Source organism: Mobula birostris, chromosome 15 (genome assembly GCF_030028105.1).
Source record: "Mobula birostris isolate sMobBir1 chromosome 15, sMobBir1.hap1, whole genome shotgun sequence".
Taxonomy (NCBI): domain Eukaryota; kingdom Metazoa; phylum Chordata; class Chondrichthyes; order Myliobatiformes; family Myliobatidae; genus Mobula; species Mobula birostris.
The window spans coordinates 56,313,551-56,330,744 of NC_092384.1; the positions used below are offsets into that span (position 1 = coordinate 56,313,551).

Sequence of the window (17,194 nt, forward strand, 5' to 3'; positions counted from 1 at the left end):
GTCCATTCATCCCCCCAATCCCTCCCCACTGATCTGGCTCCTGACACTTATCCTTGTAAGCGGAACAAGTGCTACACATGCCCTTACACTTCCTCCCTTACCACCATTCAGGGCCCCAGACAGTCCTTCCAGGTGAGGTGACACTTCACCTGTGAGTCGGCTGGGGTGATGTACTGCGTCCAGTGCTCCCGATGTGGCCTTCTATATATTGACGAGACCCGATGCAGACTGGGAGATCGTTTTGCTGAACACTTACGCTCTGTCCGCCAGAGAAAGCAGGATCTCCCAGTGGCCACACGTTTTAATTCCACATCCCATTCCCATTCTGACATGTCTATCCACGGCCTCCCCTACTGTAAAGATGAAACCACACTCAGGTTGGAGGAACAACACCTTATATTCCGTCTGGGTAGCCTCCAACCTGATGGCATGAACATTTACTTCTCTAACTTCCGCTAATGCCCCACCTCCCCCTCGTACCCCATCCATTATTTATTTTTATACACACATTCTTTCTCTCTCTCTCCTTTTTCTCCCTCTGTCCCTCTCACTATACCCCTTGCCCATCTTCTGGGTTCCCCTCCCCCTTTTCCTTCTCCCTGGGCCTCCTGTCCTATGATCCTCTCGTATCCCCTTTTGCCTATCACCTGTCCAGCTCTTGGCTCCATCCCTCCCCCTCTTGTCTTCTCCTATCATTTTGGATCTCCCCCTCCTCCTCCCACTTTTAAATCTCTTACTAGCTCTTCCTTCAGTTAGTCCTGACGAAGGGTCTCGGCCTGAAACGTCAACTGTACCTCTTCCTAGAGATGCTGCCTGGCCTGCTGCGTTCACCGACAACTTTGATGTGTGTTGTTATAAATTCTACAATGCTTTTGTTAAGCTGGCCACGTCTTGAGTGGACCTTATATTTCCTAAGTGTTTCTTCAGCTTTTCTCTTAACTTTCTTACTTGGATTATCCATCTCGTACTTCAATAAGTGGTCTATTTCTGCTCTTAAGGTTTCAATTTTGCTTCTTAATCTCTTCTGCCGTATTGGTGTGCTGATTTCAATACTCAGTTTTGGGTTTCTGTTAATGAGTGACTATCTTGGAGCCATTGCTCTGCACTGCTGTTAAACCTACGCAGTATGTCACTATGTAGTTTTATTATTATTTTCTACTTGCACAGTTTGTCTTCTTTTGCACATTGGTTGTTTGTCCATCTTCGTAGTGTGTAGTTTTTTAAAGTCTGTTGTATTTCGATTGTAAATGCCCACAAGAAAGTGAATCTCAGAATCAGGTTTATTATCACTGGCATGTGTCGTGAAATTTGTTGACTTAGCAGCAGCAGCTCAATGCAATATAGAGGAAGAAGAAGAAGAAATAATAATAATAAATAATTAAGTACACCAAATACAGTATATGTATATTGAATAAACTAAAAATTGTGCAAAAACAGAAATAATATATATTTAAAAAGGAGGTAGTGTTCACGGGTCCAATGTCCATTTAAGAATTGGATGACAGAGGGGAAGAAGCTATTCCTGAATCGCTGAGTGTGTGCCTTCAGGCTTATGTACCTCCTGCCTGATGGCAACAGTGAGAAAAGAGCATGCCCTGGGTGCTGGACGTCCTTAAAATTTGTGCTGCCTTTCTGAGACACCACTCCTCGAGGATATCCTGGGTACTTTATAGGTTAGTACCCAAGATGGAGCCAACTAAATTTCCAACCCTCTGTAGCTTCTTTCGGTCCTGTGCAGCAGCACCCCCTCCCCCATACCAGACAGTGATGCAGCCTATTAGAATGCTCTCCACAGTACATCTATAGAAGTTTTTGAGTGTATTTGTTGACATATCAAATCTCTTCATACTCCTAATGAAGTATATTCACCGTCTTGCCTTCTTTATAACTGCATTAATATGTTGTGACCAGGTTAGATCCTCAGAGGTCTTGACACCCAGGAACTTCAAACTGCTCACTCTCTCCAGTCCTGATCCCTCTACGAGGATTGGTACATGTTCCTTCATCTTACCCTTCCTGAAGTCCACAATCAGCTCTTTCGTCTTACTGATGTTGAGTGCCAGGTTGTTGCTGTGACACCACTCCACTAGTTGGCATATCTCACTCCTGTACGCCCTCCCATCTCCACCTGAGATTCTACCAACAATGGTTGCATCACCAGCAAATTTATAGATGGTACTTGAGCTGTGCCTATCCACACAGTCATGGGTATATAGAGAGCAGAGCAGTGGGCTAAGCACACATCCCTGAGGTGCACCAGTGTTGATCGTCAGCGAGGACGAGATGTTATCACCAATCCGCACAGATTGTGTTCAGGGCAGTATATGGTGACATAAGCATAATTTGGTAATATATTTACCTTGAATGTTGAACTTTGAATTTTTTCACACAGAGGGTGTTACATATGTGATACAATAATTTCATTATATCCCTTCTCATTCTTCAAACCTCCAGTGATTGATTCTTTGAAAATTAGCAATAAGTTCAATAGATATGGGAATAGAGCAGGAAACTGGACTTATGGAAAGTTGGCCAGCCATGAATAGCAAAGCAGGTGCAACAGGCCAAATGGCCTACTTGTGTTCCTTCTTGTGGCCTTCTTATTAATGAAAAAATATAGAAAAGGTTAAAATCATGCAACCGTCCTTCAGGAAAGCCGATTTATAGTGTGAGAAGCTGCAAAGGATCAAGATTCAGAGTTCAGAATTACACATCAGAAAAGGATGAACAGACTAGGTCTTATTTCACTTATGAACAAAACTGAGGGATGACTTGATAGAGATTTTTAAAATGATGCTGTTGACAGGATGGACACAAGGAGAATGTTGCGCTGGTGAGAAGGGTCCTTTGTTTAATATGAGATAATCACTAAGTAATCCAACAGGAAATCTCCCAAAGAGTGTGGGGAACGTAGAACTTCACAAGGAGTTGTTGAAGTAAAAATGGTAGGTACACAATAGGTAAAAATGAGAGAGGAGGTCAAAAGGGATCAGATTAGAAGCTATAGAGTTGAGAACATTGTACCACCTGTGCCAAATAACTTAACGATACACTGTTATTTCTGTATAGTCTATGTTCCCAGTAAACATAGCGACTTTAAGCTCAAGTTTAATAATATGATTTCATTGATTTAGGTTCAGGGTAGCAGAAGTTTCTCCCTCAGCGCCTGATTACGGACGTGAGATGTCAATCATTGCCATGCACCAGTGAGCTGCGGGAGGCCAGGCTTGTGTTCGTCACGTGCCCTATGGGAAAGGTAACTTCGCAGTTTTTGCTGATAGTGGTTTGTGTGTGTTACCCGGCGTTTATTTTTTATCTTTTATATTTATGTGTCATTCAGAAGTACTTTTTGGTGATTTCTTTATCTTCAGTCGAGGCTGGAACTTAAAGGTGGTCACTGGCAGGCGAGTTTAAGAGAACCTTCCAGTGGCAGAAGATCGATATCAAGTTCTCTTCTTCGTGCCCGGAGAAGTTGTTCAACATTTCAGGGGTATGGATTATTGATAGTTGCTGAAATTTCTAACTCACTAAAAGTGAAGGAAAACTCAGGAAGTGGGGTTAATTTGTATGCTTAATATTGGAGACGGAAAATTAAGACTTTCGATTTCAGTTCCGTCCGTTCATCCATGTGCAACTAACTGGGTAAGAGGTCATGTCGTGTGTGAAAGCAGTCACAATCGCGACAGTTACCGTACTTGGGACAGTAGTGAAGATAATATGAAGAGACCCGCGGTGTAAAAGCCGTTTTCAATATCTGTGCCCAAAAAATTAGCTGGAGCTGTAGGTTATAAAGAGTTTCCACCTGGGTGCCCAGTGGTTGTTCAAAATAAGGCTCTTTACTTTATCGGGGCAAATGAATTTGACATTTGAGAATTATTTCCCTCCTCCATCCCCGCCATCCAAAAGTACTAAAAAAAACTTGTTCAAAAGTTAGTCATTTTTGACTATTAATTTTTGTGTGACTTTTCGAGTCCAGCATAGAACAGGGAACATCCTTCTCCCTTGCTGGAGATTGGATTCGCTCTGGGATTTGACTCGGTCTAAATCCCAGCAAAACGAAAGTCTCAGTCATAGCCACGGGTGTCTCCAGAGTAACTTTGCCACTTCATGCTTATGTGCAGTGAAAAGTGGCGTCAATTGCACTCTATATTAAGATACAATTATCTTTAAATTATTTTATTGACCACACTATCAATGACGATTTTGAGTAGTCTAAAATAAAAACAAACATCTTGACGATGTTTCCAAATTGGTGTATCAGGAGTTTGAATCTTCATTACCTCTGCCTTGTGGTAATTGAGTTTGTACCTCCGTTGTTCTGGAGTGCAAAGGCACAAGCTGGTGAAGGTGCTTAGTGGATGTAATCATTATCGTGATGGACTGGTATCTTCAGCAGTTTTTATGAACAAGAGTCACGAAGTGTCAGTTTAATTTTTTTTTTGCACATTGTTAAATTTGGTGTTACTTTATGTCTGAATTATGACCAAGACACTTGGTCGAGCTATATTTTAAACGCCCCTCCCCCAGTTGTCGGCGGGAGCTTGAGCAGATGTGTTAGAAAATTGCAGGTAGTTGTGAGAGTAGCAGGGTAGTGCTAGTGAGAGATTTCTGTTTCCTCAGTATAGACTAGAACACCCAGAGGGCATAGTGCAGAATTTGTGTTGCAGATCCAAGACATTTTCCCCAAAGAAGAACATCAGAATCAGGTTTAATATCACTGGTAGATGTTGTGAAAATTGGTTGCTGCAGCAGTACATTGCAAAACATAAGAACAACTATAAATTGCAATGAGAATATTATATATAAACAATTAAGCAAAAAGAGGGAAAATACTGAGGTAACGTTCCTGAGTTTGTTGTCTGTTCAGGAACTTGGTGGCAGAGAGGAGAAAGCTGTTCCTGAAATGTTGATGGTATCAATGAGAAGAGGGCATGTCCTGGGTGAGGGGGGTCATTAGCGATGGATGTTGTCTCTCAAAGATGTCCCTGATGCTGGGGAGGCTCTTGCCCGTGATGAAGCTGGCTGAGTTTACAGCTTTCAGCAGCTTTTTCTGATCCTGTGCAGTGTCCCCCTCCATACCAGGTGATGATGCAGACAGAATGCTCTCCACGGTATATCTGTAGAAATTTTCTCGAATCTTTGGTGACATACCAAATCTCCTCGGACTGCTAATGAGATATAGCCACGGGCATAACTCCTTTGTGATAGTATCAATATGTTGGGCCCAGAGTAGATCTTCAAGATGCTGACACCCAGGAACTTAAAATTGCTCACTTTCCACTGCTAATCCCTCAATAATGACTAGTGGGTCTTCCCTTGACTTCCCCTTTCTGAAGTCAATAATCAGTTCCTGGTCTTACTGACACTGAGTGCAAAGTCGTTGTTGCGTCACCTTTTACCCAGCTTGTCTGTCTCACTCCTGTACAACTCATTGTCCCCATGTGAAATTCTTCAACAATTGTTGTCATGAGCTGCATGGTCATAGATGTAGACAAAATGGAGCAGTAGGCTGAGCGCACATTCCTGAGCTACACCAGTGTTCATTGTCAGTGAGAAGGAGATGGTATTTCTGATCTGCCCTGACTGTGGACTCCCGATGAGGAAGTCATGGATCCAGGAGCAGAGGGAGGTACAGAGGCCCTTCTTTTAGGAAATGAGGTGGCCAAGTAACTGAAGCCCAGTGACCATAATGCTATTAGTTTTAAAATAGTTACAGAAAAAGGTAGAGTAGATTCATAGGTTAAAGTTCTGAACTAGAGCAGGAATGTCTTTGAGAGCATCAAGCAGAATCTAGCTGGGGTTGACTGGTTGACTGCAAAGAGAAAGGAAGGTTTTTAAAAATGTCCCATCAAGAGTCGAGGGCAGTGTGTTCCTGTCTGAGTGAAGGGTAGACACAACGAGCTCAGGCATCCTTACCTAACAAAATGAAACATCCTGGCTCAGGTCAGAAAAAGAGGGAAGTGCATATTGTGGTTAGGCAGCTGGGTATGACTGGATCCCTTAGTAAATTGATCACAAGACAAAGGAGCAGAAGTAGGCCATTTGGCCCATTGAGTCTGCTCCGCCACTCCACTATGAGCTATACTATTCTCCTATCTAGTTCAATTTCTAGCTTTTTCCCCATATCCCTTGATACCCTGACTAATTAGATACCTGTCAATCTCCTCCTTAAACACCCTCAATCACTGGGCCTCCACAGCTCTATGCGGCAACGAATTCCATAGATCCACAACCCTCTGGCTAAAAAAATTTCTTCTCATCTCTGTTTTAAATGGGTACCCTCTAATTCTAAGACTGGCCTCTTGTCCTGGATTCACCCACCAAGGGAAGCAGCCTTTCCACATCTACTCTGTCCAACCCTGTCAACGTTCAAAATGTTTCTGAGATCCCGTCTCCTTCTTCGATACTTTTAATGAATACAGTCCAAGAGCCGACAAACACTCCTCATATGTTAGCTCCTGCATTCCAGGAATCATCCTCGTAAATCTTCTCTGAACTCTCTCCAACATCAGTACATCTCTTCTAAGATAGGGGGCCCAAAACTGCACACAGTATTCCAAATGAGGTCTCACCAGTGCCCCATAGAGCCTCATCAACACCTCCTTACTCGTATACACTATTCCTCTTGAAATGAATACCAACATAGCATTTGCTTTCCTTACTGCTGATCCAACCTGGTGGTTAACCTTTAGGGTAAACACAAAATACTTTGCAGATGCTGGGGTCAAAGCAACACTCACAGCATGCTGGAGGAACTCAGCAGGTCGGGCAGCATCCATGGAAACGATCAATCAACGTTTCAGGCCAGAACCCTTCGTTAGGACTGAAGAGGGAAGGGGCAGAGGCCCTATAAAGAAGGTGGGGGTAGGGTGGGAAGGAGAAGGCTGGTAGTTTCCAGGTGAAAAACCTGTAAGGGGAAAGAAAAGGGGTGGGGGCGTGGAAGCCGGGAGGTGATGGGCAGGAAAGGTAAAGAAGGAATAGAGGAAAATGCAATGGGTAGTAGAAGGAGGCGGCGGCGGAGACATGTTCCCAGGAAGGAGATGTGACTGTGGTAGCGGGTCTGGGTGAGGATCTGGTCGAAGAGTCGGAGAAAGGCGGAGATCACAGAGGGGGAGCAGTGAGAGAGGGTCTCACTGAACTCCCGTCGAAGGGAAGCCTCTCTTCGACCTGCTGAGTTCCTCCAGCGTGTTGTGAGTATTGCTTTAACCTTTAAGGTATCCTGCACAAGGACCCCCAAGTCCCTTTGCACTTCCGATTTTCGGATTTTCGAATTTTCTCCCCATCTAAATAATAATCTGCCGGATTATTTCTTCTTCCAAAATGTACAACCGTACATTTGTCAATATTGTATCTCATCTGACATTTCTTTGCCCACTCTCCTAAAATGGCCAAGTCTCTCTGCAAACTTTCCGTTTCTTCAACACTTCCTGCTCCTCCACCTATCTTGGTGTCATCCGCAAACTTAGCCACAAAACCATTTAATCCATAATTTAAATCATCGATATACATTGTAAAAAGAAGCGGCCCCAACACCGACCCCTGCGGAACACCACTAGTAACTGGCGACCAATCAGAATAGGATCCCTTTATTCCCACCCTTTGCTTTCTGCCTATCAGCCAATGCTCCACCCATTCCAATATCTTTCCTGTAATTCCATGGGCTCTCATTTTACTAAGCAGCCTCTTGTGCGGCACCTTATCGAAGGCCTTTTGAAGATCCAAATACACAACATCCACAGCCTCTTCCTTGTCAATCTTATTTGAGATTACCTCAAAAAATTCCAATAGGTTGGTGAGGCAGGATCTTCCCTTCATGAAACCATGCTAGCTTCGGCCTATCTTGTCATGCACCTTGAGGTATTTCACAACCTTGTCCTTGAGGATCGACTCCAATAACTTTCCAACTACCGATGTCAGACTAATTGGTCTGTAATTTTCTTTTTGCTGCCTCTCTCCTTTCTTAAACAGCGGAACTACATTTGCAACCTTCCAGTCCTCCGGAACCATGCCAGAGTCTGTTGATTCCTGGAAGATCATTTCCAATGCCTCCACAATCTCCAAAGCCACCTCCTTCAGAACCCTTGGGTGCACCTCATCCGGACCGGGAGACTTATCTATTCTTAGTCCATTTAGCTTCCCAAGCACTTTCTCTCTCTAGTAATCTTGACTGTACCTAATTCTATTCCCTGAGACCTATCAGGTATGTTGCTATTGTCTTCCACTCTGAAGACTGATACAAAATACTCATTTAATTCCTCTGTCATCTCTTTGTTACCCATTATAATTTCTCCAGCATCGTTTTCAATCGGTCCTATATCTACCCATGTCACACTTTTACTCTTCATATATTTAAAAAAACTCTTAGTATCCTTTTTTATGTTAATTGCCAACTTCCTTTCATAATACATCTTTTCTTTCCTAATGACTTTCTTAGTTTCCTTCCGTAAGGTTTTAAAAGTCATCCAGTCCTCAGTTTTCCCACTAATATTTCCTTCCTTGTACACCGTCTCTTTTACTTTTATTTTAGCCTTAACCTCTCTCGTTAGACACATTTGTGCCATTTTTCCACTCATGATTTTCTTTTTTCTTGGAATATATTTTTCCTGCACTTTCCTTATTTCCTGTAGGAACTTCATCCAATTCTGCTCTACTGTCCCTCCATCTAGCTTACTTTTCCAATCGACTTGGGCCAGTTCCTCTCTCATACCACTGTAATTTCCTTTGTTCCACTGAAATATCGATACACCTGATACCAGCTTCTCCTTTTCAAATTTGAAACTGAACTTAATCATGTTATGATCACTACTTCCAAGGGGTTCCATTACCTCCAGCTCCCTAATCGCCTCAGGTTCATTACACAGCACCCAATCCAAAACAGCCAATCCCCTGGTGGGCTTATGGACAAGTTGTTCCAAAAAGCCATCCTGTAGGCAGTCTACAAACTCCCTCTCCTGAGATCCAGTACCTTCCTGACTTTCCCAATCCACTTTCATATTAAAATCCCCCATAATTATCTTGACATTTTCCTTCTGACAAGCTTTTTCTATTTCCAGCTGTAATGTGTAGTCCACATCCCGGCTGCTGTTTGGAGGCCTGTATATAACTGCTATTAGTGTCTTTTTACCCTTGCCATTTATTAACTCGACCCATAAGGATTCTACCTCTTCTGATCCTGTGTCCCTTCTTTCTACTGATTTGATATCATTGCTTACCATCAGGGCCACGCCACCCCCTTTACCTACCTTCCTATCCTTCCTGTACACTGTGTATCCTTGGACACTCAGCTCCCAATCACATCCATCATTTAGCCATGACTCGATGATGGCCACAGTGTCCTATCTTTTAACCTGTAGCTGTACAACAAGGTCATCCACTTTATTTCTAATGCTGCATACATTTAAATACAGTACATTTAGATCAGTATCTATTACCGATTTTGCTATATTTCTATCGCACAGCAAATTATCCTGTCTAGTCACCTGCCTGTCCTCCTTGCCATCTTCACTGCACAGTATCTTTGACTTATTTCTATTTTCCTCTTCCTCAACCCTCACACCCTGGTTTCCTTCCTCCTGCCAACTTAGTTTAAACCCTCCCTAACAGCTATATTAAACAATCCCACCAGGGTATTAGTACCCTTTGAGTTCAGGTGTAACCCATCGTTTTTGTATATGTCATACCTCCCCCAAACAGATCCCAGATATCCAAGAATTTGAAGCCCTGCCCCCTGCACCGGTTACTTAGCTACACATTCATCTGCTTAATTCTGCTATTCTTACCTTCATTAGCGCGTGGCTCAGGCAGTAATCATGAGATTATTACTCTGGAGGTCCGGCTTTTCAATTTTCTTCCTAGCTCCCAGTAATCTTCCTTCGGGACCTCCTCTCTTTTTCTGTCTATGTCATTGGTACCAACATGTACCAAGACTTCTGGCTGCTGGCCCTCTCTCCTCAGAATACTCTGGACCCGATCTGAGACATCCCGTACCCTGGCACCAGGGAGGCAACACACCATCCAGGTATCCTTGTCCGGCTCACAGAATCTCTTGTCTTTTCCCCTCACTATGGAATCCCCTATAACTACTGCACTTCTCCTTGCTCTCTTGATCACGCCACTGGGCAGAGTGCCAGAGTCCTGTTCGCTGTGGTTTTCCTCTGTCAGGTCAATCTCTCCAACAGTATCTAAAATGATATATCGATTTCTGAGGGGGACTGTCACAGGGGTGCTGTCCACTATCTCTCTATAGGTATTATCAATCACCTCCTCACTTTCCCTAACTAGCTGAAGGTCATCAAGTTGTAGCTCCAGATCCCTAACACTGTCCTTAAGGACCCTCATCTCAATGCACCTGGTGCAGTTGTAATCCTTGGGGAGGCTGGGAGTCTCCCAGGGTCCCCACATCTGGCACTCCAAGCACAACACTAATCCTAGATGCATACTTTTAATGCTACTGTTATTACAAAATAAATTTGTAACTTGCCCCTTTATCATGAGACTCAAAGGTCACAGGAAGCCTCTTCCCATTTCCGCCTAAGTCCCGCTGAGCCAAAGCCCTATCACTCCGTACCCTCTCACTCCACAGCCTGTTCCGACGCTGCCCACTGGATAGGGCTGTGTTCTTTTTAAGCCTTCTGCGCTCTGAGGTCACGCGCCTGCGCAGTCGTGCCTCTTTTATCCAAAGTCGTTAAAAAAAATCTGAATTTTCTCCCGAAAAACAGCGACTTACTCCGCTGGCTGCTTGCTGTGAATCAAAAGAGGAATCGACAGAGTATTCTGTGAATTGAAAAGGATTAAGAACAACTTAAAAGGCAAAAAGAAGGTATGAAATGGATTAGGCAGGCAGGGTTAAAGATGTCAAGAGGTTACTCCGTTATGTTAACAGTAAAAGGGTTATTAAGGAGAGACTAGGCGTCTTAAAAGGCTATCAGGGCCACCAATGTGTGGAGATGCAGGAGATAGCTGAGATTAATGTCTATTTCTCCTCTGTGTTTCCTGAGGGGAAAATCATGGATTCCAAAGAAATGAGGGTGATAAGTAGTGAGGCCTTAGATTGTGTGCTTATTAGGGACGTATTTGCAGTCTTGAAGCTCCTTAAGATGAGCAAATCCCCAGGGCCTGAACGAGTGCACCCCAGACCTTTCAGGAAGAAAAATCACAAGAGGCCCTTGTCAAGATGTTTGTTTTGTCATTAGCCACATGTGAAATCCCAGATGACTGGAGGGTGGCTAATGTTCTTCCATTGTTCAAGAAGGGCAGCAAGAATAGGTAGGGGACCTACAAGCTGGTGAGCCTTACTTCGGTTGTGGAGAAGTTACTGGAGGGAATTTTGAGAGACTGGATCTGCTGTTGCTTGGTCAGTTAATGACTGATGAGGAAGCATGGTTTTGTGCATGAGAGGTCATGTCTGACGAAGGTAGGGTAGCAATTGTTGCCTAGATGAACTTTAAGACAGATAGAAGGTCGACCTGAAGAGTTGGGTTATATGCAGTTGGGTGGAGCCAGCAAGCTGGGTTCAGGTTCTCTCAATGAGAGGAAGCAGAGGGTGAGGGTTGAAGGATACCTGTGACTAGTAGATGCCCAGGGGTCAGTGTCGGGACCTCTGCATTTCTTGTGTATGTAAATGGTTTAGATATGAATGTATTTCAGAGGATTAGCAAGTTTGCTGATGACACTAAATTAAGGAGCCTTGTTGAATAGTGAAACAGGTGGCAATGAGACCTTGACTGGGGGCAGCACGGTAGCGTGACACTCAGCACAAGCTTCCACAGTTAGAGCGACCCAGTTTAATGCTACCTCTCTCTGTAAAGACTTTGTACGTCACCCCTGTGGCCGCATGGGTTTGCTCCAAGCACTCCGGCCTCTTTCCACATTTCAGATGTTAGTCCATTAATTGGTTGCATGGGAATAATTGGGTGGCGTGGGCTCATTGGGCCTGAAACACCTGTTACTATGCTGCATCTCTGAATAAAATAAATTGAACAGAATTGAATAATTAACGCAATAGGGTGAGGAACAGTTCCACCTTGTAGCCTTTGGTAAAGTGCCAAATGCTCTATCCTATGATGCTCAGAGCAGGAGAGCTAATTCAACAGGCCTTCATGTCTGTGATCATTTCCAGACTCTTAATCAGTGAAGTGATTTTTAACAACATGATTAAAACCAACAGGCAGCTCTGCAGCAGGTTTTCAATTACTGAAAGTAATTGAAAAGATGAGGTGATTTAGTGGATGTATTAATCTACCCTCTCCCATTCCCCCTGGGCAGACGCTTTGGGTGAGGATGACTAGCTTCCACTCCAGTATGGGACCAATGTGGGGCCCACACACTGACACTCCCAAGAGCTGCATGACAGGGGAGGCAACTGAGTTGTTCATTAGGTGGTGTGTTCCTCTGAGCATTTATGGACAAATTACTTTGTGCCCCCACCTCCCCAAACGCTAAATTTGGGTTCTCAGTGCCAATCAATCTGCTCTCCCAGTTTGACGTGGATTCCTATTGCTAAGCGGCTTCATCCTGGTTTGGGGGGCGGGGAGGGGAAGTGTAATACAATAGAGGGACCTAGGCATACGGTTGCTTAGTTTTTTGAAAATGTTGTCATGGTTAGACAGGGTGGTAAAAAGGCATTTAACACACATCTCCTATTACTAATGCCATCTCCAATGGGATCCCACCACCCGGATATCCAGCCCCCCCTCCACGACTTTCCACAGAGATCACTCACTCCCCAACTCCTTTGTTCTCTTGTCCCACCCCAATGATTTCCCTCCTGGTGTTTACACTTGCAAGCAGAACTAGTGCCACACCTGCCCCTACACCTCCTTCCCCACTCTGGGCCCTTCCAGGTGAGACAACATGTCACATGTGAATCTTTTGGGAGCATCTACTGCATCTAGTGCTCCCAGTGTGGTCTCCTGTATTGTGAGACCCAACGTAGATTGGAAGAATGTATCATCTGTGACTGGGATTTCCCCCAGTGGCCACTATTTCAATTCTACTTCCTATTCTCATTCCGACATGTCAGTCCATAGCCACCTCTACTGCCACAATGAGGCCACACTCAGGTTGGAGGAGGAACACTTCGTATTCCGTTTAGGTAGCCTCCAGCCTGTTGACATGAACTTCGATTTCTTAAACTTCCAGTAATTGCACCCTCCTCCTTCACCATTCCCCATTCCCATTTTCCCCCTCTCACCTTACCTTCTTTCCTGCCCATCACCTCCCTCTGGTTCTCCTCCCCCTTCGCTTCCTTCCATGGTCTTCTGTCCTCTACTGTCAGTAAGCACACATAATATTCTAACAGTGCATGCACTCTTATGCTACAAAGTAGCTGAGTTTTGGATTAGAAATACACAGGCAAAATAATCATCAACTACGGTTGAATTTTATTTTATTTAGAGTCAGCACAGTAATAGGCCCTTCCAGCCGAATGAACTTGCACTGCTCAAATACAACCCAAGTGACAATCAACCTACTAACCTGTATGTCTTTGGGATGGGGGAGGAAACCAGGAGCACCTGGAGCAAACATACGTGGTCATGGGGAACATATACAAGGTCCTTACAGTTAGCAGCAGGAATTGAACCTGGGTTGCTAGGACTGTAATTATGCTAAGCCCCTATATTACTGTGCTGCCCTCAGCAAGGAATCATCAATCTTAATGTACATCAAAATATAAATTGCCCAGTAGTGGTTAAAAGAGAAAATAGTAATAAAGACTCAAATTCTTAATCAAATATATGTATTAAGAATGAACCCATGTGATTATTTTCTTCACCAGTAAGTGGGGAAAGTAAATCTCTCTCCTTGTTAATTGTCCTGTTTAGGCCATGTATCCATTTAAATTCCTAATGTAAACAACTGTGTGCTTAAAAAGCGCTCTAATAGAATAAATTGTGTTAGATTTTCTTTCAGAATGGCCGCTGAACTACAATGTTATCTCGAGCGATACAAGAAGGTTTGTGAAGAATCATCTTTGGGACACAATGGAATTTGTCACGATAACAAATTAAAAGAACAAATCAGACAATGGTTAATAAAAAGTGGCGCACATTTGGCTTCCTTACTGTGGGTTGATGTGCATGAAATAATTGCCAAATCCTTGCAAAGGTCACATAATTACCCAAATATTTTCAAGAAGCTGATTGGGGCTTTTGAATTATTGGAAATGGCTGCTGCCAACCTCTTTCAGTACCCATGGAGAAATGAATTCAAAACAATAAAGGTAAGTCTGCTAATAAGTTTTATTTTGCCAGCTAAGTTGTCCTGCTTACACGGAATTTGAAGAGTTAAATGCTCTAAATGTTCAACAAAAACGTTATTTTCCAATGTGTTTTGTCTGTTGCAACACATTTATACAAACCAAAATGTCCATAGTTTTAATTGTTGATGAATTTACAATACAGTACTTTTACTGGCTCAATTTTCTGCTGTTGTACTCCCCTCTACATCTCTTTATCACCCTCAACATCCTTGTCCAAAATCTTAATCATGTGTTTCTCTTTTTTTAAAGACTTTTTCAGGAGCCTATGTGTACCACCTAAAACCTACAATCTGTAATGAAGACCTTGAAAGAATTTTTAAGAGAATGGGCTATCGGGTAAAGGATAATCTTGAACTTGAAGTGGGGGATCTTCCACATGCTTCACAATTGATAAGTCTAGCGTTTAACTTCTTTGTTGCAAGGACTGAATGTGAAATCTTGTTAGAAGTCATTGGAAAACTTGGCTACTGTAAGGTTTCAGTCGAAGAACTGCTTTTACAAAGAAAATTGATGACCAATATTGACACCTGTGTTGAAAGGCTAAACCAGACCTGTTCTACTTCTGATACCCAGAGAGGAAAGCAACTTCAAAGAACACTTGCATCTGTCTCTAATGCAGAAGATATCTATATGGATTCAGGGTCTAATCCTAGTGCAAATCATCAAACCAATTCTCCTTCTCAGCAGGAATACAATGGAAGCACAATCCCCTTGGCAATGCATGTAGAGTACAGGCCTTATAGTAGTGACCAGTATAAGGATGAAACTTGCAGCAAGCACATTACTAGAATCTCTGGTAATGAGCACATTCCTCCTTCGAATATTGAAGACAATAAATTTGAGGAATCTCAAGACCTACATAAAACCACAGCTGAGTTTAAATCTGTTGGTGACCCCGATACAGCTGGAGATGTTTTGGATCTGAAAAAATACTTAAAGCATAATTGTCTTGACAGTGGTGAATCAGTTCGCTACTGTTGTGATACATGTTGCACAGCTCACACCATTTCCTGTAACAGTATGAAAACCTGCATGGATCATGTCCTCAGATTTTTTGAAACTGCAGACTCTGTATATCCCCAACAGGCTGAAGGTGCATGCAGTAACTTGGCGCAGTCATCAAATGCAGGCATACTAAAAGTAGATCCTGCCTGTGTAGTATGTAAGGCATTAGCCACATATATTTGTTGTGAATGTGGCATGTGTAAGTGTACATACTGTGGTTACCGATCTATACTAGTATGTCAGAAATGTGACACGATGCTTGAGAAGTTAAGATCCTGATTGTGTTTGGACACCCACACAAGTTTATGGTAAAACAATAGGGTGTATACAAGTGATTTATGTGAATGGGCAGTAAAATAGCATCACTTTGAGAAATGATTGCTTGTGAAAACATTTTGATTTGTAAAGTTTTCATCATATAAGAATTTTTGTCTTTGATCAAATGTACTCTGCAGACTCGAGTACCTATCATTTTCCATTAAACTGTTTGAATCTGAAAGTGCCTGATACTTATGGCAAGGTGCACAGTCAAATTTTACATGTTTAATATTGGCTGTTCGGGTTAACTTGCAGAAGAGGAAATGAAAATCTACATCTCTTCTCCTTTGAGGTCGATTGTCTTAAATTTCCCAAACGTAAACAGTTAACTGTGTGTTAGTACAATAGTCATATGCACAATGTTAAAATAGGGAAGAAATATTATGTGCAAACATTTGACTTTGAAGCATCAGCAAAAAAATACCATTGGACTAAAAATGTCATTACTTTTAGATAATATTTCTGATGATGACATAATTCTGATCATTACAATGGTTGACAGTGGGAAAGGTAAAGGCATCAATGTTGCCAGCTTGTAGCTCTTCCCCCTTCTGAGGGTTACCAGCCTGAGCAGATCCCATCGTGTTTGCACAGTAAAACCTGAGGATCTTTGACAATTTACTCTTGTCTAATGTCTTTTAAGCTACCACTGCTCATCATTTTCAAAACCTTCCTGCATTCTTTCCTGTAATTCTACTGGTGCTTTCCCAGATTCAAAAGAACCTGTTCTGAACTTCGATATTCACTCTTTGGACTCCAAATTAGATCTTTTCACCTATTGTCTCAACCAGTACAGTATTTTAACAACTTGTACTGTTTTTGGCACTTATCTAAATTTCACATACTAACAGCAGTATCAGGACATCAACAGTAACAAAACAAAATTCATTAATGGTTACAGTCATGCATCGCTTAATAAGAACTAAGATTGATTTCCTTCTAGAAGGAACATTTGGAAGCAGTAGTTCTGAACGTGTGTTGCTGGTTGGTCAAATCATAGCTGTTTTTTAACATCTGTGTCAATTAAAAAACCTGATACTTTGTTTTTCTTCATAGATTTTAATCTGTTTTGAATGCACTCACTAACTCGGCCTCTACAGAAATTGGAGAATTCCAAAGACTCAATGCTTTCTCTAACAGAAGAAATTTCTTCTCATCTGCCCAAAATAGTTCATCTTTTGTGTGTTTTGACTTGTTGGGTCTAGACAGTTCGACCAGGGAAAGCATCTTGTATCTACCTTGCCAAGCCCCATAAACATTTTGTTTCACTGAAATGACCATTGATGCTTCTAATTTCTCCTTGCAGGATAATCCCAGGAATTAATCTGATGACCCATCATAACATCCTCCCTATTGCAAGTATACCCTTCCCTTTGGGTAAGGAGACTAGAATGGTAATGGTCTGTTGGGGCTGTGTAGAATTGAAATATGAGGTCTTTACTGTTGCACTTAAAGCCTCTTGTAATAAAAGCCAATGTAGCAATTACATTCTTAGTTTTTGTAACTGCATTCATTTTCAATGATTCCTATACAAGGAAGCTGAACAACACCCCTTTTCAATCTTCCATCATTTTAAATTATGTAATATTAACTATAACTAATATTTTCTTA

At 42.5% G+C, this 17,194-nt stretch overlaps 1 protein-coding gene across 3 annotated transcripts; it reads left to right on the plus strand.

Annotated features, from left to right (window-relative positions):
* The first annotated feature begins 3,238 nt into the window (after positions 1-3,238).
* Positions 3,239-17,185, plus strand: spata2l (spermatogenesis associated 2-like). Of its 3 annotated transcripts, none has more exons than XM_072279836.1 (4): positions 3,239-3,256; positions 3,341-3,490; positions 13,900-14,221; positions 14,510-17,183. In XM_072279836.1, the coding sequence occupies exons 3-4, from the start codon at positions 13,913-13,915 to the stop codon at positions 15,542-15,544; spliced, it is 1,344 nt and encodes a 447-aa protein (XP_072135937.1). In that variant the 5' UTR covers positions 3,239-3,256; positions 3,341-3,490; positions 13,900-13,912; the 3' UTR covers positions 15,545-17,183. The 3 variants fall into 3 exon arrangements, with proteins under 3 accessions (XP_072135937.1, XP_072135938.1, XP_072135936.1); XM_072279837.1 differs by adding an exon at positions 10,719-10,819 and having other exon boundaries at positions 3,253-3,490; positions 14,510-17,185; XM_072279835.1 differs by having other exon boundaries at positions 3,253-3,490.
* The last annotated feature ends 9 nt before the right edge of the window (positions 17,186-17,194 follow it).